Source organism: Mesoplodon mirus (assembly GCF_964341445.2).
Source record: "Mesoplodon mirus genome assembly, chromosome: 16".
Taxonomy (NCBI): domain Eukaryota; kingdom Metazoa; phylum Chordata; class Mammalia; order Artiodactyla; family Ziphiidae; genus Mesoplodon; species Mesoplodon mirus.
The window spans coordinates 36,490,798-36,515,316 of NC_138992.1; the positions used below are offsets into that span (position 1 = coordinate 36,490,798).

At 37.2% G+C, this 24,519-nt stretch overlaps 1 protein-coding gene across 2 annotated transcripts in view; it reads left to right on the forward strand.

The window, feature by feature from the left end:
* STK3 (serine/threonine kinase 3) overlaps nucleotides 1–24,519 on the forward strand; it is a 303,925-nt gene that overhangs the window by 163,850 nt on the left and 115,556 nt on the right. For both annotated transcript variants that reach the window (XM_082600787.1, XM_082600788.1), the window contains exons 7-8: nucleotides 11,653–11,790; nucleotides 21,936–22,061. In XM_082600787.1, the coding sequence (XP_082456913.1) occupies nucleotides 11,653–11,790; nucleotides 21,936–22,061 (264 nt within the window). The remainder of the gene's footprint in view (nucleotides 1–11,652; nucleotides 11,791–21,935; nucleotides 22,062–24,519) is intronic.

Below are 24,519 nucleotides of genomic sequence, written 5' to 3' on the forward strand. Positions count from 1 at the left end.
TTTTAGGAAAGCTGGGTAAAGAGTGCTGACTGAGACTGTGCATTTCTGTTCCCCCAACGTCCTTCCTGCTGGCTCGAGTGAGCACGCAGTAGCTCATGTTTGAGCAGCCGTCTTAGACTGTGCGGTAGCCTGGAAGGTAGAGGCAACATACTGATGGTGGTACCACTACCACACTAGCATGTCCTGCCTGACAACTTCTTCTTCCTCTTTTTCCTCTTTCTCTTTTTCTCTCTCCTTATCCCTCCCTCCCTTCCTCCCCCTCCCCGTTCCTTCCCTTCTCCTGTCCCTTTCTCCTCTCCCCACTCCCAACTGTTTATCTGTAGTAGTTTTCTTCTTCTCCTGTAACAAATTACCACAAACTTTGTGGCTTACACAAGTCTATTATCTTATAGTTTTGTAGGTTAGAAGTGCAACACAGGTCTTACTGGGCCAAAACTAAAGTGTTGGCAGGGCTGTCCTTCTTTCTGGAGGCTCTTGAGAATTTGTTTCCTTGCCCCTCCCAGTTTCTAAAGGCTGCTCACATTCCTTGATTTGTGGCCCCTTTCCTTATCTTCAGAGCAGCAGTGTTGCATTTCTCTGACCATTCTCCCACAGTCACATCCCCCTCTGATTCTCTTCTTCTGCCTCCCTCTTACACTTTTAAGGACCCTCGTGATTACAGTGGGGCTGCCCAGGTAATTCAAGATAATCTTCCAATCTCAAGAGCCTTAATTTAATCCTATCTGCAAAGTTTTTTGCCATGTCAGGTAAGCTATCCACAAGTTCCAGGGATTAGGGTGTGGCCTGGGGATCTTTAGGGTGTGTGTGGTTGTGGGAGCTGTCATTGTACCCTCCATCTATCCAGCTATCCATCTTTCTCCTCCCTTTCTTCCTCTCATCTGCCTAGCTATCTCTCATCTGTCTGTCTGTCCATCCGTCTGTCTGTGTATCTTTTGTCTGAAGTGTTTGATACTTCATCTCTGAACATTTACTTCTGCATACATCCTCGAAGAGAAAGAACATACTCTTGCATAGCCACAGTACCACGATTACACCTAAGAAAACCAACAGTGATTTTCTAACGTAATCTACTATTTAGTTCATACTCACATTTCTTTGGTTGACACACATTGTATTTGGCCTCTTTTAATCTAGTTCAGGCACCGTACTCTCTGTCCCCCAACATGCACACCTTTTCCCCCATGGCATTGAGTTTTTGAAAGGGTGGGGCAAGGATTTTTTGGGAGAATTTCCTGTAATCTGGATTTGCCTTCATATTTCCTCATTAGTGTCTTATAGCTTTTTCCTCTATTCCCTATCTTTCCTATAACCTGGAAATTAGATCTAGAGCAGGGAAATCCAGTAGAACTTTCTGCAGTGATGGAAATTTTCTATATCTGCACTGTTCAATATGATAGCCACTAGTCCCATGTAGCAATTTAAATTTAAATAAAATTTAAAATTCAGTTTCTTAGTTACACTAGCCACATTTCCAGTAGAGGCATGCCTCAGAGATACATGGGTTTGGTTCCAGACCACCCCAATAAAGCAAATATTGCAGTAAAGCGAGTCATATGAATTTCTTTGGTTTCCCAGTGCATATAAAAGTTATGTATACACTATCCTGTAGTCTATTAAGCATGCAATAGCATTATGTCTAAAAAAAAAACAATGTACACACCTTAATTCAAAAATACTTTATTGCTAAAAATATGTTAATTTTCGTCTGAACCTTCAGCAAGTCAAGTCACAGTAATAACATCAAAGATCATTGGTCAGAAAGCACCGTAACAAATATAATAATAATATAATGAAAAAGTTGGAAATATTGCGAGAATTACCAAACTGTGACACTGAGACATGAAGTGAGCAAACGCTGTTGGAAAAATGGTGCCGATAGACTTGCTTGATGCAGGGTTGCCACAGACCTTCAATTTGTAAAACACGCAACATCTGCATAGCGCAGTAAGGCAAAGCACACAAAAAAAGGTATGCCTGTACTCAGTAGATTAGGTTCAGGTTATATGTTTTGGGGAAGGATTTCATGGGTAGTGGTGTGTATTTCGTATTGTGTCACGTCAGAAATCACATACTGTCAGTTTGTCTCTTAGTGTTTGATCACTTAGTTAAGGTGACAATGAGCAGATCTCTATTGTAAAGGCACATCTTCTCCTTTGTAATTATTAAGTGGTCTGTGGGGGTAGTGAGTTTGTATCTTGCAAGCAAGGTTACTCCAGTAACTTTTTGCTGGCAGTAGTATCCTCTGGTGATCCTTGCCTGAATTGATCATTACAGTACATTGAGGGTGACAAATGTTGATCTTCTAAGTAATTCAATCATTGTGTATTTACTAGTTGGTATTTTCCTATAAAGAATAGCTTTCCTAAAACTCTCTCCTTTAAAAAATATCACTATAGACTGATTTTCATCTTGTTCAGTATGTTATTTTCAATTATAGCCATTATTATTACTATTTTGATGCTCAGTTATTCTGTTTGGCTAGTCCTGTGCCTTTTGACATGATTTCATAAATCTTTGAATGCTTCCTTACTAACATGAGGTCCAACAAGGTACCCCAGGCTCACCTTGTAATTTCCTTGTTCCAGCCCTGAAATAAATTGTTTCTTCAAGGAGCACTAGTTTCTTTCAGTGGGAGTGGCATTTTAGAAACTAAAATTTGGGTGCCAGGTATGCTCATTGCTACAGATGACCTCTTTCTTTGGATGTATCTGGTCCTTCCAGTTTCTTAGCCATTTTTTCCCCTCGTGGTGGGAGTTGATTGCTTCTCACTGATTTCTCAGATCTTTTGAGTTAGTTATGACTCATCCATTTACTTTTCTGTTTCCAAAATTTTATTGCTGTCCCATATTTGCTATTGTCCTTCTCTCTTTGGAGTGTAAGCCTTTAAAAAAAATTCCTGCTGTCCTTTAGTAGGATCTTTGGAACGGTGTTGAGGTAAGTCAGTGTGTTCAAGTCACCGTATTTAACTGCAGTTTTTTATATCAACACTCTCAGTATAGATTCAGATTTTACTCTGCAGAAGTAACTATGCCGAATGCTGTTGAGGATACAAAATGTGATAGACACTGTTTAGGTTTTAAAGTATTGATAGTTTCCATGTTATCCAGAGCATTTAGAATGAGTTTGTAACTAACGGGAGTCCACGTTAAAATGTGGAAGGTGCTGAAGTTGAGGTATGTGGTATGATAATACTTTGCCTTATATTTTATGTTCTAGCACAGTGGTTCTCAGTGTTGGCTGCACATTAGAATTACTTGGGAGACAAAAAATATTGTGCCTGGTTCTCACCTCAGATCGGATTAAATCAGAATCTATTATGAGTGAAGCTAAGTTCTATAGGTTTTGAACTTCTTTTGATAGACTTGATTAGTTTAAGTGTTTCTTTGTTTTTGGTTTTTTTCTTTAAGGGCCAGTAAGATGCTTCCGTCTCATCTTGTAATTTTCCTGCCCCACACCTGGAACAAGTCAGTTTCCGTCACAGACACCATGGTATTTCAGACCTCACACCTTAGAACATGCAGTTCTCTTTTCTGTGCCTCATTAACTCATTCATTCTTTAGGACTCAGCATCTCATTTTTCTCTGAACATCAATTTGAGCTAAGTCATTTTATAATGCCCATTGTTCACATCTATTTTAGCACTTACACTATTTTATTGCAATGATCTGGTGTGCATTTTCCTACCCCATTAGATTCTAAGCTTCTTGAATAACTTCTAATATTGTAGGTTTGGGTATATTTTATGTGCTTAAAACAGTTAATTGAGCTGATCACACACAGGAATTCCAATTTGGGAGATCTGAGAGAGGGTGGAATTATAAAGTTCCTTAAGTTCTGGCCCCTGTTCACTTTTGATTTCCTCTGTAGCCATGTTTTATGGATATTTTTGAATTATATTAAAGGAATATTATATTTCAACCTTGAAAGACAATTAAGATTGAACTGGAAGCAGTCAAAGGTATTGGAATTTAAATTGTGCTTCTGTGAGAGGTGGTTGTAGAGGCAGACTGAAATAGGTGATAACTTAAGCAGTGGTTTTAAATGAAGCCTTTGTTCCCTTATATATGTAATATTTAAAAGTTGTATATATAGTGGCCTTTATAATGAAACATTTTAAAGGAATCTTATGCAGTCTTGTAGACAGTGAATTGACATTTTGAATTTTCGAGATTCTGTACCATCTTTGAATGTTTATTGCTGCGTACTTGTCATTTTTATGTGAAGGCAATCATTATGTACTGTTGTTTTATTTTCTTATTTTGACTTTTCTTTTTTTAATGTGAATATCTTTCCATTTTCTTTTTTTTTCTTTTCCATTATGGTTTATTACAGGATAGTGAATATAGTTCCCTATGCTATATAGTAGGACCTTGTTTATAAATCCTATATATACTCGTTTGCATCTGCTAATCCCAAACTTCCAGTCCATCCCTCCCTCACCCCCCATCCCCCTTGGCAACCACAAGTCTATTCTCTATGTCTGTGAGTCTGTTTGTGTTTTGTGGATAAGTTCATTTCTGTCATATTTTAGATTCCACATATAAGTGATATCATATGGTATTTGTCTTTCTCTTTCTGACTTTACTTAGTATGATAATCTCTAGGTCCATCCATTTTGCTGCAAATGGCATTATTTCATTTTTTATGGCTGAGTAGTATTCCATATTGTGTATATGTGTGTGTGTGTGTATATATATATATCACATCTTCCTTATCCATTTATCTGTCAATGGACGTTTAGGTTGCATCCATATCTTGGCTATTGTAAATTCACTTTTCTTTTAATAGTACATTTCTTTGTGGTTTTGTAATTTATGCATTTTCCATTTTAATGGCAATATGTTACCCCATTTTGTTGATACATAGTAATTTACTTAGCCATTTCTTAATTGTTTGGTATTTTTTATTTGCATCTTACCACACTTACAGAAAGTGAACTATAATTGTTTTTATATAAATAGCTTTGCATTTTCTTTTCTGGAGACTGAATATGTGTTACAGAGCTTTTACCTTATAATAGAATTATCTGTGGCAGAAATTTAATAGAAACATGGAGGTAGTGTGAAGTAGGTAAGGAGCCAGATAGATCTGATTTCTAGTTTTGACAGCTGCTTTACTAGCTGTGTGATCTTGAATAAACTAGTTAAGTGACGCTCAGTGGTAGAACTGGATTAATAAAGCTAACATTATTGTGCATTTATAATGTGACAGGTGTTATTCTAAGTATTTTACATGTATTAACCCATTTAAACTTCAGGTCAGCTCTGTGAGGTAGCTCTTATTGTTCTATTATTATTATCCCCATTTTTAAAATGTGGAAACAGGCTTAGAGAAGTAAAAGAGGTCAGATGGCTACTTATAACGGTGGTGTTATGGTAACCAAGTGCCATCTAGAGCTGGCTCAGACCTCTAGAGTTGTTTCTCTTATTCACCCTGGACTGCCAGGGCACCAGCTACATCCCTTCCCTTAATTTGGGTCCTAGGCAGGCAAATTGGCCTTTATGGGCCAGATTAATGATTACTGAAATTCCTGCAACTGGAGCTGGAGTGAATTGTGAGGTCATGCTGGCAATGCTTTAACCCTGGGCTTACTGTAGAAACTGCTCCCTAAGAGCAAGGGTCACTCTAGATTTTCATATTCTTTTCAAACCTCTGTCTATTTAAAGTTGCTTTTAAGGGAGTGGTGATAGAAACTTAGATTTGTATTTTTATATTAACATCTAGTAGGCCTTTTTTATCCTTCACTGTCCTCTTCCACCTCCATCTTGTTTTTAACCAACAATTGAATACTTGTCTAGCTAGGATTTAACACCTAGATTGCTAGGCAGTTAGAGTGCCAGAGTCTTTTAGACCCAAAAAGGAATCTGAAAAGTATCTAGTTCAACCACCTCACTTATATGAAAAAACTGAGACCACACAGTCAGAGGGTGATTTAGAACTCAAGCCTATGTTTCTGACCTAAGTCCAGTGTAGGGTTCATTCCATTGTACTGTTCACTACCTTATTTGTAATAGTCTTTTAAAAATATAATTACTATGTATCCTTTTTAGGAATGACATACTTTGACTTAGTAGCTTGCTACCTCTGTATTATGTTCACGATCAAGAAAGCTATATTTGTTGTTCTTTGCCGTTTTATAAAGTGCTGTCTCATCCTTTATCTCATTTGTTTGTTATGAAGATAACCTTTTGCTCATGTACCCGAGGTTCTTGAATAGTGGCACAGGTTCCTTTGTTATTCTGCATGTCCATTGCTTCTGTACATTCACAAATCCAGATACCTTCAGATATATGTGTTGACTCACTCTATTGAGATTATAAAGTTCAGGCTTTGTCGTTTCTCAGCTCCAGCTCTTTTCATATCTTCTGGGTGCTCCTGGAGTCTACTTCTGGGTGCTCCTGGAGTCTAAGGCATGAAATTCCAGGAATGATGACAATTCGTTATTTTGAGGGGCTCATATTTCTTGGCTCCTTAAGACTGCTCGTGATCAGGGAAGTTCTTTTTAAAACTTAATCAGAGGTTCAATATATAGTTAAGCAACACGTTGTGTAGAAACAAACACAAAGATAATCATATCATTTATTGTACTAACATTCTTCAATCAAAACCATGTTAGAGATAAGATAAATTTTATGGCTGTAATGTGTGTCCATGCGATTTGCTTGGTGTCAAGGAAGGGTGTGAATTGTTAGTTTAAGGCTAGATACCGAATGCCAAAACTTTCTACAGCAGGGGCCTATTACCTAATCAACTCATAACAAAACCTGGAGATTCTCAAGAGGACCCTCTCTGCTGCATGATTAGGTTAAATTAGTTGAACAAAGGAAAGCCTGTGAGAAAAATCTATCAGTTTGTTACTGATTATCTAACCTAAAAAAAAAAAAAAGGAAATAAAAGTTATAGTGGTTTTCCTGGAGATTTTTAGAGTCTCTATATTTTTGATAGACCATATATTAAGACTTATTTGTTTGAACTGTATGCAGTTCAGTATTTGTTTGGGAATAGAATGTGAACATTTTAGGATCACTTTATGATAGTACTGGGTAAATAAGCATTAGAGTTAAGCTTTTTATCCTTGGGTTTCTAATAGCTACTGCTAAGGTGAGCCTTATATGTTTAGATTATCCGAAGATAAGACTGCAAGTCATTGGCTCAAAGTTCAAAGGAGAGCATTAGCTTCAAGGTCATAAACCACTGAGTTGTTATCCATCAATTTGTAACAGAAGTGCAGATGAACAACATTTACCTAGACAATCTCGTGTCATTTACCTGCAGTTTGAGGTCAGTCTATATAGGGGCTTATGTAGGTGCTTTGAACTATTTTGCAGAGATGAGAGTTCAAATTTATTTTTATTCTTTAATTTGAGGCAGCAGGTGTTTTTGTGTGCCTTTTGCCACAGCTGATATTAACCCCATTTTGCCCATCCTTAAAGCCGGATTATGTTCTGTTTCAACTATGGAGCTGAGATTAATTAGGTTATTTAGAGAAGAATTTTATTTTCTAGCACTCAGTATTTTGCTGTGTGTTTCATATGTGTTAGTCCCCCTTGCCTCCCTCCTCCCCCACCGCCCCCCGTTTGACTGTGAGCTTTGTGGGCCCAAGATATGTGTCTTATTTTAGCATCTGTAACACAAAGTTATATGTAATGGGGACCATCAGCTAAAGTAGATAATTGAGCCAGGCTAGATGGGGCCCATGTAGAAGGGAGAGCATACATCAATAGGCCTCTGCTTATCAGCTTGATTCCAGCAGATTTTTACCTTGTGGGACTATGAGCTAGATGTTGCCTGAACAAAAGGTATCCACTGATGCTATCTAGCTTGTGGCCTATCAGTTTGCTATTTCTTTAATAGAACCTAGGAACACACAGAAAATACTTGGTACATACTTGTATTTTGGTAGATGTTTATTGTGTCATAAAACTGGCTACACTGCTTTTGAAGGACTATCTTAGGTGTCATACGTGTAATATGATGTAAGATGTATAAGAATGTTCTATTAGAGGATTTTCTCTTTTTCAAAGAAGATGAGTACACTAATAAAGAGATTAACTCTTACCCTAGGATCAACAGATTTGGATATTGAATATTCATTGCTTTGTCCACAGAAGATCCTTTGGCTCACTTTCCAAGTTAGAAACCAGTGATAACACATTGTAGTAAACTGCTGCATATTCTGAGGGCTCTCAAAAGAATGATGTAGTAAACTGTTAGAATACCTGAAAGCTGTGCAATTAATGTGTCTATTTTTTATTTCTTGAATTCTGGAGTAATCTTTTGTTTTTCCTTTTCTCTAGCCCCCCAAACAATGTTGTTAGGATGTACTCTTGGTTCTTCTTTTGTAGCGTCTCATTCCTGTAGATACCATCCTAGTTTAAACTTTTTATTGCTCATCCTGGGACATCTACACTAGCCCCTAAGTGCCTTTTCTATTCCATATTTAGAGTATCTCCAGGTTTGTTTGTTTGTTTTTTGTTAATCCTTTTCTTAGGTCATAAACAAACTGATTAAAGGCAAAAACATAAGACACACACACACACACCAGAAAAAAGACTTCTTTCAGTTGTGCACTTTCTTGATGACCAAACTCCATATCCTTCATTCCCCCTTCTAATCTTATCATTTCTTAGTCCCTTATAAGATAGTCAGCTCGTTCTCTGCTCCTCCCAATAGCTTTATTTCACTCTCTCGCTTTTCCTTAGGCTACTTCTTCTAAGGGGAATGATCTCTCTCCTTAATGCCTTATATCATTTCTTTTATTATTGTACTATTCTTTAAATCTTTTACTGTTCTTTCATTACCAGACTAGGTTAGAAGTTTCTAAAGGGTAGTGACTATATTTCCTGCTGCATCTTTGAACTCCATATAATGTCTAATACCATGCTTTGTGTGTAACAGGCATTCAACTAATATTCCTGAACTTGATTAGTGCTTTACATTTTCCCTCCTTCATTTTTTTTATTGTGGTAAAATACACAAAACATAAAATTAACCCTTTTAACCATTTTTTAGGTATACAGTTCCATAAAATCAAGTATATTCTCGTTGCCGTACAACCATCACCAACCATCCCTCTCCGGAGCCTTTTCATCTTCCCCAGCTGAAATTCTGTGCCTGTTGAATGCTAACTCCCCACTTCCCCCTTTCTCACCACCCCTGGCAACCACCATTCTACTGTCTGTCTCTATGAACTTGACTACCCTAGGAACCTCACTATAAGAAGAATCATGCAATATTTGTCCTCATGCAACTGGCTTATTTCAGTCAGCATGAAGTCTTCAAGTTTATGCTATAGCATGTGTCAAAATTTTCTTCCTTTTTAAGGTTTAATAATATTCCATTGTATGGGTATATACAATATAAACACCACATTTTGTTCAGCCCTTCCATCTGTCGTGGGTTGCCTCTTTACTCTGTTGATAGTATCCTTCGATGCCTGAAACTGTTAAATTTTGGTGAAGCCCAATTTATTTTTTCTTTTGTTGCCTTGATTTTTGGTGTCATATCCAAGAAATCGTTACCATATTCAGTGTCATGAAGCTTTCCCCCTGTGTTTTCTTCTAAGGGTTTTATAGTTTTAGCTCTTACTGTTAGGTTGTTGATTTGACTTAATTTTTGTATATGGTGTAAGAGTCCAAATTCATTTTTACTATATGTGAATATGCCTAGTCTTCCCAGCACCATATGTTGAAAAGACTGTATTTTCTCCACTGAGTAGTCTTTCCCTCATTCGTATTTCATTGAATGAGCTTCAACTTTAGTGTCACTGCTGTGACTATAATAGGTTTAAGATCTTTCCTGTCACTGTCTTGTCTTAAAGGCTTAAAACTTGCTTATGCTTTCTTCACTTGGAAGTAAAAGAGGAGGGCCGGGCAAGATGTATACATTGAAAACAGAACCATCATCTGTCATCTCTCTGTCCTCTTATTAACTGCTTGTTTAGACAGAGTAACCCTCTTTGTTCTGTACCTCACCTTCTTGAAACATAGTAGAAACATTAGAATACTTTGCTAGTCTGAAATTTTGTTTGTAAGTCACTTAGCCTTTCTGGACTTCTGATTCCTTTTCTGTTAAATGAGAAGATTGAGCTAAATGATCTCTCACGTGTCTTTTGCTATAAAAATTCTGTGATACTTGTGAATGGCTTTTGAACAGTTAGTAAAAATTCAGTGGAGAGTAGAACAGTTTTATTATACCAAAGGAATACATTAAACTTGGTATCCCCAAGAATATATTATCTTTATTACTTTGTCTACAGTTTTGGTATTTTCTCTATATACGAACAGAAGTTTTAAACATAGCTATGATGAGTTTCTTTCAATGGTAAAACACTTAGTTTCTAAGTATTTCTGTGGTTTGTAGTATTGCCGTCTTTATTTTCTTTATGCATTAAGGAGAAGGGACATAAGTTCAGGTACGTGAAATATGCATGAAGAAAGAGGACCGGCAACCAGGTGAAAAACTGAGCTAGAACAGAGACAGACACCTCTCTTCTGGAAAGTCAGAGAATACTAAAGTGTAGAAAGGGGGTTTTTTGGATGCTTCACCCCGAATACATCTTTGAGAGTCCCATGTCTGTATACTGTGTATGCATATATTAATTGATAGCCAAAAAGCCATTTTTTTCCTCATGTCACCTGTAGTGTTGATTGTGTAATTAAACTTACCTATTAAATTACAGTTAGTTATAATATGATTGAGTTCATTTTACTTTATAAAATTTTTGTCATTGCTGTTTGTCTGTTGTCTTTTTTATAACATTATGTGGAAATGAAAATGATGATAGCTAATGTTTGTTGAGTGCATGATACATTTGTTTTAACTTTATTATTGTTTTGATATATTTTCAAAGAAAATGATACTTTAGTGATGGTATTTTATCAGGAACTATTCTAGAGCCCAGGAGAGAAGTTAATTCATTACATACAATGATTTCCTAACAACATTAGGGATTAATTCTCTCGGTCAAAAAAAGGTGACTGGGTAGCTATGAAGACAAGATGACACGGAAACTTTGTAAAGTTTTTGAATTTTGAACTCTCTGAATGTATTATCATTAGTACTAAGTTATTAATACCAAATTAAATCATTAGTGATAGTGATATATTACCTATAAAATTTTTCATTTGGAATCCTGACTCATATATTTAGAAGGAGAAATAAAAGTCTTGCCTCTGTCAAATATTATTTCAAGTCACAGCAGTAACTATATTTATACTTAAGTATTCTGATTGCAGAAGCAAACTAGACTGCTGCTAGGCATTCTGAACAGCAGTACTAAAAACCTGAAATGGGAAGCAAATCTGGCATGCAATAGCAAAATTGGGGGATATATCTGTTTAACCAGAGAATGTCCTTAGTTTGGTAAAAGGGTTAGAAATGCAGTCTACTTCGGAGACTGATTAAAAATGATAAAATAAAGAATGATGTGCTCAATGAGCTACAACTCAAATAGAGGAAATTTAATGGGAAGTGATTACATTAGTAGCAGATGGGCTTGCTTCCTGAATTGCAATTTTACTGGAAATCCTAGAACAGCTTAAATTTGTTTTTCACATTTAGGGTCTGATAAAAAGATAGATAAAGAGATTTGTTTATTTGGTGTGTTATTGTGATTCTTACCGTGTCTTTTGGATACTTCATTTTTACCAGGCTATTTTTATGATTCCCACAAACCCACCACCAACATTCAGGAAGCCAGAACTTTGGTCTGATGATTTCACCGATTTTGTTAAAAAGTGCCTAGTGAAGAATCCTGAGCAGAGAGCTACTGCAACACAACTTTTACAGGTCAGTGCTTGTGTCTCTAAGGGGAGGATATTTTCTTTACACCTTTTAGCTTTCTGACATTGACCAGAATTGAGTTTCATTAACTTATTTATTTATTTATTTTTTCATTAACTGATTTCTAAAGATGAAAACCTCCCAAGAAATATGGATTGATTTAGAGAGAGACCTACAGACACACACACCATTCTTCCCTGTATGTTCTTTTTCTCTCATTTTTTTCTTTTGTTTTCCAAGTTCAATCTTCTCTCCACCCCCCTTTTTAATTTTTGTTGTCAATTCTTTCCTCCTAAAGTTGCGTTAAAACTAAACTTCCATAGGGTTCTCATTTCAGATATGAGTTCTCGTTTCCATTATTACTGTTTCTTATGTTTTTCTTCCTGATGTATTATTCCTTGACCCAGCATTTCTTCTTTGACTTTTTGCTCTATAAGATACATAAATGCAAGATTCCTGAACTCCTTGTGAAGATCACATGTTATAAATACTGGTTACAAGATGACTTAAATGAAGAGTTTCAGTGTCCCTGTACAACTTGACTTTGTATCCAGAGTGTCAGGAGGTTTTTTTTTTAAAATCTGCTTTGACATTAAATGCAAATAGAAATAATTTAATACTTTTAATAAGTATTTGTGAGTCTTTACTTTCCCAGCAGAACTGGCTTAGACCTCTAAGCTATGATAAGTGTACATGTTAACAAAGCTTGATATTTGGAAAATAATTCTTTTTGTTAAGTGACAAAAGGATTAAAAACATAGTTATAAAAAGTGATTTTTCCAAGGTACTGTTTTTAAAAAAGGAATTGTTGAGGGATATAAGAAGCAGGCTCTTAAATGTAAGGTTTATTGTTACGAAAATTTAACTTAATCTCCGTGGAACGCGATTTAGCAATATCTGTCTAGAATAAAACACCATATATTCTTTGACCCAGCAATTACTTTTCTAGAAATTTACTCTACAGAGAAATTTAACCATGTGTGAAATAACATATGTGTAGAAGTCTTCATAAAACAGTGTAATGGCAAAAGATTGGAAACAACATAAATATAAACAAGCAATTTGAGGTCCATCGAGGGGAGTGATTGGCAAAATACACACGTCTACACACACATATATGTATATATACATATGTCAATGCTTATCGTGGAGTAGCTCTAAAAAAATAAGCAAGAAACTGCCTCCAGAGAAGGTAACTATATGGCTGACAAGAGTGGGATGGAGACTTACTTTTTGCTGAAGGCTCTCTTTGAGCCTTTTGGGTTTTGTGTTATGTGCAAATATTACCTTACAGAAGTTAGTTAGTTGATACATTTATTTTGAAATATTGTCCGCACTTCAAAGGAATTTTAAGCACATAAATCCAGGACGTATTGCTTTTGTTATTGTATTGACTGTCTAAATTATTCAACCCTAAAGAAGTCAAGAAAGAAGCGGGGAGGGGAAATAACAGAAAAAGTGGGACAAATAGTACAAAATCTGATGATGAAAATAAATCCAAATGTATCTGATGACTGGTTTTTGGATAATTTAACCAATATTTCTTTCTAGTCTTTCTTCCATAATCTTTTCTAACCTTTTTAAAGAAATTCTGTGTTTAACCTAGAGTTTTTAGGGTGGAAAAGCGTTTAAGAACTATTCTAGTAAAATTTCCTAATTTTGTTTATGAGAGTACTGAAGCCCAGAAAGGTTCAGTGATTCACTGAAGGTCACACGGTGATTAAGGGATTCTTCTAGGTTTATCCCACTTGTCTTCCAGCCCCACTTGTCACCCTTTCTCCATTCTGCTTTTTACCCAGGAAGTTGACCTGTATGGACTACATTAGCAAGCTCTGTTACCCTCTGGCTTCTAGTTGGGTTTGGCCCAAGTATTTTTCTTTATCATAAGGGCAAACAATGCAACTGGTTTTGTATAGTACTTATGAGCCAATAATTGTTTTCTTGATTTTTAAAAACTTTTTCTGTTGTGCTGTTGTTGACCGTGGAGGCCCTCTGTTATAGTGTGGTATCCTCCTCTGGCCTCTTAATTGACCTCTTGCTTGACCTCCCCTTTTTTTCCCTTTATAAATACTGAAATAATAGACTTGTAGTTCCTTATACAAATCATGCTTTTTCAATCCTCTATACCTTTTCTCATGGTGTTTCTCCCACCCCCCACTTGCTAGTTTAAAGACTGCCTTTACCAACAGGCTCCTTTTTACTCATTGTCTCACTGTTTCTAATTCAAATTAGGTACTCCTCCAGAAAGCCTTGCCTTCATCTTTGTTCAGGCCAGTTGTTCCTCTGTGTTCCCATAAGCACCCTGTGCATATCATTTACCATGTTAGAATGAAATAACTTGTTTCTGTGTCTTTGTCCTAGATTGTAACTAATTCAGGGTCAGGGGCTATGCCTTTTGGGTACTCCTGGTACCTACTGCTTAATACATGTGTATTGAATTCAATATGTGTTTATTTAAGATAACAAACTTCTGATTTTAAAAGTTTTTTAGATAGGATTATTATCTGTTGTCTCATTAGTGTCTCATTAGATGCCTTAGAGTTTTATTTTGCTGGATGTCTGGAAGCCATTCTGGCTCTTAAAGGACTTTCACATGTGTCTTATATAAGTTAAATTATATTTTAACTTTAAGAATACAGTCTTATTACCAAGTTTTAATGGACATTTGTCTATAATCTACATGTATAGATTTTACTATATTGATTTCTAGACTTTGATAAACAGTTTCTAAAGAGGAATTCATGCTGAATTTTTTTATAGTGGTTTATTTTCTGACATAAGATAGATAATTGTGTAAGTTTAAAAGAATTGTAGACTGAGACTGAAAGGATCCTTTGAGATTATTGAGTTGAACTCTTAGTAGTTTTTAAAAGATGAGGATATTGAATCCCCAGGGACAAAGTTCAAGTTCAGCCTAGTGCCACTAGAGCTCCTGATCTGAAAATGTTCCTTGTACCTTCTGGTGGGTAGCCTAAAACCTGAAAGTCAGCTCTTGCCCTAGTCTGGCCTTCTAGTAGCATGAGATCTGCCATTATTCGAATTAACCCATGGGCTTTGCTGGAACAGGTGGTGTCATGGGTCACTCTGTGAACTCCCATGGCATGTGACTTATTCTTCATTTTACTAGATCAAGTGAGGAGTAGAAACTTTATCTATCTTGCTGTCCTTCCCAGTTATCTTTAATACTTCCTCTTCATAATTGAGATCCATTTCAAAGTGTTATAATATTTGTTTTAACCTTTAAATCATGGGTCCCCAACCCCCAGGCCACAGACCAGTACCTGTCCATGGCCTGTTAGGAACCGGGCCACACAGCAGGAGGTGAGCAGGGGGCGAGCGAGCGAAGCTTCATCTGCCGCTCCCCATTGCTCCCCATTGCTCCCCATCTCTCCCCATCGCTCACATTACCGCCTGAGCCATCCCTGCCGCCCATGGAAAAATTGTCTTCCATGAAACCAGTCCCTGGTGCCAAAAAGGTTGGGGACTGCTGCTTTAAATGATCGAGAAAACTCGAGAGAATAAGGGAAATCTATTACATTGTGTTTAACCCATTTTTGCTCTTTCCAGTGTTCTTTCTCCTAATGTTCCAAAGTTCCTTCTTTTGTTACTTTCTTTTTGTTTTAGCCATTCATTTAGGGTAGGTCTGTGGTAACAAATTCTCTTAGTTTTCCTTCATCTGAGAATGTCTTATTTCCTCTTCATTCCTGAAGGATATTTTCACCGGCTATAGAATTATTCGTTGACAGTTCTTTCAGTACTTGGAAACTGTTGTGCCACTGTCTTCTGACATCCATGGTTTCTTATGAGAAATCTACAGCCATTTGAATTGTTTTACCCCTTGATCATTTCAAGATGAAATGATCTTTGTCTTTATTTTCAGAAGTTTAATTATGCTGTGTCTTGGTATGGCTTTCTTTGGGTTTATAGTTTAGTTTAGAATTTGTTCAGCTTCTTGAATCTGTGGGTTTATATCTCTTGCCAATTTTGGGAAGTTTCCAGTCATTATTTTTTCAAACACTTTTCAGCCCTACCCTCTTCTGTCTTTCTAGGACTCCACTGACACAAATGTTAGATTTTTTTAGTCCCACAGATTCCTGAGGTTCTGTTCATTTATCTTCCAGTTTAGTTTCTCTCTGTTGTTCATATTGTGTAATTTCTACTGTTCCATATTTTTTTTTTTTTTTTTTTTTTTTTTTTTCTTTTTGCGGTATGCGGGCCTCTCACCGTTGTGGCCTCTCCCGTTGCGGAGCACAGGCCCCGGACGCGCAGGCCCAGCGGCCATGGCCCACGGGCCCAGCCGCTCCGCGGCATATGGGATCCTCCCAGACCGGGGCACGAACCCGCATCCCCTGCATCGGCAGGCGGACCCCCAACCACTGCGCCACCAGGGAGGCCCTGTTCCATATTTTGATTCACTGAATCTCCCCTCTGTCCTCATTCTGCTGTTGAGCCAGCCCAACCATCAGGTTTTTATTTTTGTTATTATATATTTTAGTTCTAAATTTTTCATTTGTTTCTTTTTTATATCTTCTAATTCTTTGCTGAGACTTTCTAATTTTTCATGTGTTTACAAGCATGTTTGTAATTGCTAATTGAGGATTTTTATGATGACTATTTTAAAATCCTTGCTGGATAATTCTGATATCCATGTCATCTTGATGTTGGTATCTGTTGATTGTATTTTCCCATTTAAGTTGAGATTTTCCTGCTTCTCGTTATGATGAGTGATGATTTTCATTTGAAACCTGGGCATTTTGGGTAGTATGAGACTCTGGACCTTATTTAAATTTTCTATAATAAGTGGAGTCCTCTGACACGGCTTCAGTGGGGTAGAGGGGCACCACCTCCTTTCTGGCAGGTAGCATTAGAAGTCCAGGTCCCCAGCTTGGTCTCCTTTGACATGTAGGGTGGGGGAGGGGTTCCTTATTACCACTGTACAGGGGTTAGAACTCAGGTTCCCTCAGTGGCCTCTTCCGGCACTGCAGGGCCTCAGTATAGCTGGGTGGTAATGAAAGTTCTGATTCTCCACTAGGCCTCCTCTGATCCCACTCTAGCAGACAGGGAGGTGGGGTTTCTTTATTACTGCCTGGTAGCAGTATAAGTCCAGGCTTTCTTGTGATCTCCACCGACACTCCCCACTGGGGGTGGGGAGCGCTTTTTATACTGCCTGATGTAGATGAATGCCCTAGCTTAACATTTGGTTTTCTCTGATACCACTGCAGTGAAAGGATTGGACAGCCTCCAGAAGGTAGAAGTAAGTCTAGGTTCCCCACCCAGCCTTTGCTGGTTGGGGTGGGGCATGTGCTTTCTCTCTGGTGTTTGGGTGGAGTAGAATGGTGATTGTCTAAAAGAGAAGGTGGCATACTGGCTAGCTGTCCCTTTCCTGATCCTTTGGCTCAAGAGAGTAGGCTTTTGTAGGAGCTTTTTTAGTTTGTGTCCATTGGTGTTTCTGGGTTGCTGGCTTCTCCAATAACCAGTCTGGGATAAATGAGGTAAAAAAAAAGCCCATGGACTCACAGCTGTGTCTTTCCTTTAGTCCTCTGGTCCCTAGTTAATCTGCCACCTTTCAGTGTCTTCCTGTGTTTGTTTTATTGTCCAGGGTTTTAGCTAAACTTTAATGGAGAGGTATAGGGGAAAGTATTACTGCTCAATCTGTCGACAAGCAGAAGTCTGTTCTTCAGTTCACTTTAAACTCTTGTTTTCTCAGCTTTTATGAAGAAATAATTTATTTGAATTCTTTCAGTTCAGAAATTGATCATTCAGAACATGAACAAAATTTAAGAGGAAATGGTTCAAATTTTAAAAGAATAAATCTTCAAACAGTCTTACTTTTTAAAGTACATGACCAAGAATGTGATAGGTTGATTTTGGGTATTCTTTGTCTTATCATTAGTTCAGGTGGTTTAAGAATTCTTGCCCTTTTTTAGTTTATATGTTAGTTTACTCTTTTTTTTTTTTTTTTTGTCCACGCCACTCAGCTTGTGGGGTCTTAGTTCCCCGACCAGGGATCAAGCCTGAGCCCCTGCAGTGAAAGCTCCAAGTCCTAACCACTGGACCACCAGGGAAATCCTAGATACATTTAGAAATAGTGAAACTGTGTTGCCTTTTGGAATTTGGTGTGTTTACCTTTTTTTAAAATTGATATTCTTTTTAAAACTCTTCATATAATTACCTTCTTGTCTGACATAGATGTTAAATTTTTAGTTCATTTATGGTATTTTCCCTTTGTTTTATGACACTGGATTGAATAAATAGTCTCCTGTATTACCCTCTAGTTCTTTTATATTTCCATTTTCTTTTGACTTTTAACTTCTTAATCTGTCTGGCATTTATTTTGATATTTCTGGGGTAAAGATCTAGGCTAATTCTACCACCCCACCCCGCCAAAAGAAAAAAGCAACAGCAGGCAATAAGTATTTTTTCCTCACTGATTGGAATTGCTGCCTTCATAATATGCCAGCTTATTTCGTATGTTATATTCTATTTCCAGTCATTATATTCTGTTTTGTTGTTCTTTCCATTCATATGCTGGTACCACATGCTTCTCTAGGCATTTAACAAAAAGATGTAACTTCTGTTTATTGATTTTTCTGCTAACTCAGTCTGATTATATTATGCACATCACTTTATTCTTTACTTTTTACCTGTTTTACTTCTCAGTGACTGAAAAGGAATATTAATACCTCCTGTTCTTATTTATTTAGATCAACTTCTTATGTCTCTATTTTTGTTATACATAATGCTATACTAATATATCAAGTTTATAACTATAATATCTTTCTTTGTATTATGTCCCTTATTAATATTATATGACTCCTCTTTCATTCACTATTTTTTCCCTTCAATTCTGCTTTTTTTGATGTTAGTCTTGATATTATTTTATGTTTGACTAATATTTCATTGCCTATCCTTGACTTTTAACCCAAGTTCCTTTTAGTATGCCCCTGCAGAAATATAATTTGGATTTATTTTATTAAGTATATCTCATATAGAAAGCATGTAGCTGAATTTATCTTACGAGCTAAGTGTCTTTTAGTACTTAACTAAAATACTGCTTAATAAATGGAAATTCAACCCACTTATTTACATTGGTTTATAGTAATAACATTCCAGTCACAGTTGCCATGTTTTTGTTTTTTTTTTTTGCCACCGCATTTTCTCTGTTTTTTGTTGTTCTGTTCTTTTTTTTTTTTTTTTTTTTTTTTTGCGGTACGCGGGCCTCTCACTGTTGTGGCCTCTCCCATTGCGGAGCACAGGCTCCGGACGTGCAGGCGCAGCGGCCATGGCTCAAGGGCCCAGCCGCTCTGCAGCATGTGGGATCTTCCTGGACCGGGGCATGAACCCGTGTCCCCTGCATTGGCAGGCGGACTCCCAACCACTGCGCCACCAGGGAAGCCCTGTTCTGTTCTTTTTTATGTTGCTTTGCACTTTAAAATTTTACTACCAGCTACTTTTAAAAAGCCTTTAAAAATATTCTTTAAAAATCTGACAGTGTGTCTGATAAAACTTCTCTTTTGATTATCAAGAATGCTCTAATAGAATGGCCTTGTTCTCCAAGTTCCCTTTTAACTTTATTAGCCAGTTCCTCTTTGTTGGTCAGAACCATGCCTGTAGCAGTTATGTAGGGAAAACATGAGTACAAATGAAGTAAGACATACTGAGATTTTGAGATTAGGAATGTTAAGCTCTATAGACTAATGGTAGCATAACACTGTTTAGTCAGTTCACAATGAGCTGCATGAAAGTAAGTTTGCAGTAGACTGGATGTGTACTTTGGCATTTAGCTGCTGCATAGCACAGGGCGATCAGCTCAGTGCTTTGTGATGACCTAGAGGGGTGGGATAGGGAGAGTGGGAGGGGGCCTCAAGAGGGAAGGGATATGGGGATATATGTATATATATAGCTGATTCACTTTGTTATACAGCAGCAACTAACACAACAATGTAAAGCAGTTATACTTCAATAAAGATATATTTTAAAAAACCCAAAAAACTGTGGCTTGGAGGAATGGCTCATAATTTTTCCTGAGAAGATAAAGTATAATACAATTTGAGATTTCTGTTCCTTAGTAAAGAGATGCAGTTCTACTGGTTCCCAGTTTTTGCTGTGTTGGTCTTCCTTCACTTCTGTTAATACATAGTCACGAAATCCTTCTTAAGAGTTCTTCCATCAGATTCAGTATTTCCTCTTGAATGTGGCAGCTATTTTTTTAATCCAGGTTCTTAATAATTTGCACCTGTATTGCAGTTTCACCCCATCTTATTTCATTTCTAACCTCTACTGCAAGATTACATTGTCACAGACATTCTTTTCCTTACACCATTCTCTTGTTTATGTACTTAAAGGGACTGTCAAGCAAAATTCAAGTATCTCATTCTGAGTGTTTATCCCTCTTCTCCCACTGTTACCTGTATCTAAACTCACAGGACAACATTTCTCTAAGCAGTGTTTCTGTTTTGGCTAGACAGCTCTTCCTATGGTGTTCTAACATACATCCCCTATCTTTGTGTTTGTTCATATTGTGCATAGTTTTCCTTCTCCCTAAAATGGTCTGATTCTTCTCTATGAGGCATCTGAGATTACGTCACCTCTTCTTTTACTTTTACATCTCTTAATCATATAGACTGTGCTAAATCATCACTAATGTAACTTGTATGTCACATTGTAATTTTTTTTAATGTGTTTGTCTTTTGTTCCTTATTCCAGATAATAAGTTCCTTAAGGGCAAAGAACATATCTTCAATTAGTATTAATTTTTGTGACCTTTTAACCATTGTTTCTCAGAATTTTTCACAGTAGGACTGGGATTTCTTCCTTCTTGCTCTCCACCATCCTTTAGGGCACTGTCTTTGTCTGTTTCCCAGCGTAGCAGAAAGAGAAGAAATCACAGAAGAGTGCACAGTCTCGGTGTTTTAAGGCCCAGATCAGGGAGTGGAACACAACGCAGGCACTCACACTTCATTGGTGAGAACTTAATTACAACCAACTGAAAGGGAGTCTGAGAAATGTAGGATGTAGCTGGGTAGCCATAGGTCCAACCACAACTGTATTTTGGTAGGTGACTAGGACTCTCCACCACAGGTATGTTGATAGAACTTAATTTATCTGATGATCAGTTTATAACTGCTATAAAAGAATTTATTAGTTCTTTGTCATCGATGCTAGAATTTCTGTAATCAGGTAAAATTTTTACTCATAGTTTTCCCAAATGGTATGTTCACCATTTTAAAGCCTCTTCCAAATGTCTGTAATTTCTTCTTTAGCACTAGAATTTTTTTTATCTTTAAGAATATTTTTGTGTTGTATTGATCTTTATGAAAATAACTCAGATAGCTTTCACCTGACTCTTATCTACTGACATATAATTGTGAAAATTACATTTTGAAGCTGTATTGCTGCTTCAAAATATGGTTATCTATTCCAAATTATACTTTTAACCATTCCCTCTACTTTCTCTCATGTTAGTCCTCTGAATTAAAAGTCATCAAACACCCAGGTATTTTCTGGTGGTTTCACTTCTGTTTATCAGAATTGTAGCAAACTCAGATGTTTTAGCTAGATCAGGGTGGTATAGAAGTGAAGCAGTACTTATTTTCTGAAAAATATTTTTCTCTTATTGCTATTTTCTACTTCTCCCTTGGAAATGATTACATTATTAAAGACATAATAAATAGAAAATATGTAAAAGAAGTAAAATAAATAGTTACCCTCCTTTTGACTACTGATTCTGGCTGTCAGCTTGTTAAGATTAATTAAAATTTGTAACAATACCAAAATCATTTTATTTTTATATGTAATTTAATCACCAATCTTTAAAAAAATTTTTTTGTCTTTTGTACTACCTAATCTACCTAATCTGTACTTCCTTTGGACAATTATATCTCTAAGGGGAATGTAGTTTTATTAACAGGATTACATTTTTGTGTGTGTGCTTTAATGGTTTTTTAAAAACTTGTAAACCTGAAAGTAAAATCTTTATTTCTAAAGCAGTTGAAATGTTCTCTGTTCTTAACCTGTACATTTAATTCTGGATAAAGGACCAATCATTGACGCCTATGCTCCTGGTTCACATTTACGTGTTGTTTTAATGTTTTAAAGATGTAATTCAGAGAAACCATTTGAATTTATACCATTGAATTTTACTTTTCTAGCACCCTTTTATCAAGAATGCAAAACCTGTATCAATTTTAAGAGACCTGATCACAGAAGCCATGGAGATCAAAGCTAAAAGACATGAAGAACAGCAGCGAGAATTGGAAGAGGAAGAAGAAAATTCGGTTCGTAATTCCCCTAAAAAAGTTGATCTTTTTCTTCTGAGTCATTCTCCTATAATTTTGGGTTTTTTCTTTAAATATATCATTAACACTTTCTGTTTTATTGTACAAGTGAAGTATGTTTGTCCATTAAATCTCAAAATATATTTCATTTCATTAAATGATGTCTTCTGATGTCTTAAGAATTAGTGATTAATGGGAAATATAAGGTTAATATAATAGGCTTATACAGCATCTGGTATCTAGTTGACACTGAGGCTGTGTTTGTTGAATAAATATTATCTTGGATTTGGTCAATTTTATGTCATATTTTCTGGAACTTACTTTTAACTGGTCATCAGTTATGCTGTAGATAGAGTACCACAGTAGAAGATGGGTTACTAGAGAAAGCAGGAGGGACATAAAAGGACCAGCTTATTACATTTACGTTCTATTAGTGCATCAGTGCATTTTAATGAAGTAAACAATTTTATCTATATATCACATTTTATAGTGTCTAATGTTTTTATGCTTCACTGATGATTTTTTCCTTGTTTCAAATTATAATTTTTTTTCTGGTTAAGGATATAGAGATGAATACCTCTTGGTATTCAGTTAGTCATTAAATCTGAAAACACAGATATTTTATTTTTATACTAATTGGAAATGTCTTTGATAACATAATCTATATTTTCCCATAGAAGTTTTTTTTTTTAATCTTACAGTTTTTGTATACAAATCCTATTATTTTGCTAATTCAAATTTACTTTCAATTTCAGAGACTGGTTATCTAATTGGTATTTCTTTTGAAATTCTTTTACCCTTTTCACCAAGTATTTTTTAAAATATTTATTTATTTGGCTGCACTGGGTCTCAGTTGCGGCACACAGGATTTTGTTGCTGTGTGCAGGATCTTCGTTGCGGCATGCGGGATCTTTAGTTGCGGCATGCGAACTCTTAGTTGTGGCATGTGGAATCTAGTTCCCTGACCAGGGATTGAACCCAGGGCCCCTGCGTTGGGAGCGTGGCCACTGGACCACCAGGGAAGTCCCTCACCAGTTAATTAAACCTTGTGTCATATGGTAGCCCAGGACAAGGAGAAGTGCGCTTCTTTTCAGAGCTGATTTATAATCATTTTCTTTAGATATTTGGCTAAATCAGTTACTCATTTGGCAGTGACTGTGGATTGCCTGGTGAGACAGATGCTTTAAGCTTATATTCTAGATATAAATTGTTTGCCAGTGAATTCACCATTCAGAATTTTAAACAGACCTTGCTATAGTCATCTCAGTTACTTTCTGCCACTTTGGTGATCTCTTTCTTCACTATTTTCCTCTCTTTCACTATTTTTCTCTCCTTTACTGAGCTCCAGTCACACTGATCTTCTTTCACATTTTTACCTACTTTTTTTTTTTTTTTTTTTGTGGAACGTGGGCTTCTCACTGTTGTGGCCTCTCCCATTGCGGAGCACAGGCTCCGGACGCGCACGCTCAGTGGCCATGGCTCACGGGCCCAGCCGCTCCGCGGCATGTGGGATCTTCCTGGACCGGGGCACGAACCCATGTCCCCTGCATCGGCAGGCGGACTCTCAACCACTGCACCACCAGGGAAGCCCTTCTTTCACATTTTTTATTATTTTAACATGCCAATGACCTTTCCTTATGCAGGGCCTTTGCATGTGCCATTCCCACTGCTTGAAACACTCTTCTTCCTTAGAACTCTTTGAATGAATAGGTTCTCGTCTTTCACGCCTCAGCTTTAAATATCATATACTGCTAAAACTTAGCAGTTTAAAACAGCATACATTTATTATTTCATAGTATCTGTAGATCAGTATTTCAGGAGTGGCTTAGTTGGATGATTTTGGCTCAGAGTCTCTTCTGAGGTTGAGGTTTAAGTGTTGGTCAGAGCTGCAGTCATCTGAAGGCTTGACAAGGACTGCAGTTCCCAGGTAGCTCACTCATATGGCTGTTGGCAGGCTGTCTCAGCTCCTTGCCTTGTGGGACTCTCCATAGGACTATTTGAGAGTCTTCACAGTCTGGCAACTGGCTTTTCTTGGAGTGAGTGAGCCAAGAGCGAGAACAAAGTGGACATCTCAGTGCCTTTTATGACATCAGGAGTTGCACACTGTAAATTCTGCCACATTCTATTTGTTAAAAGTAGCTACTGAGCACTTCCGGGTAAGATGGCGGAAGAGTAAGACGCGGAGAACACCTTCCTCCCCACGGATACACCAGAAATACAGCTACACGTGGAACAACTCCTACAGAACACCTACTGAACGCTGGCAGAAGACCCCAGACCTCCCAAAAGGCAAGAAACTCCCCACATACCTGGGTAGGGCAAAGCGGAGAGATCCCCACACAGAGGATCGGTGCCGAGCGGCACTCACCAGCCCGAGAGGCTTGTCTGCTCGCCCGCCGGGGCGCGCAGCCCTGGAAGCTGAGGCTCGGGCTTCGGTCGGAGCGCAGGGAGAGGACTG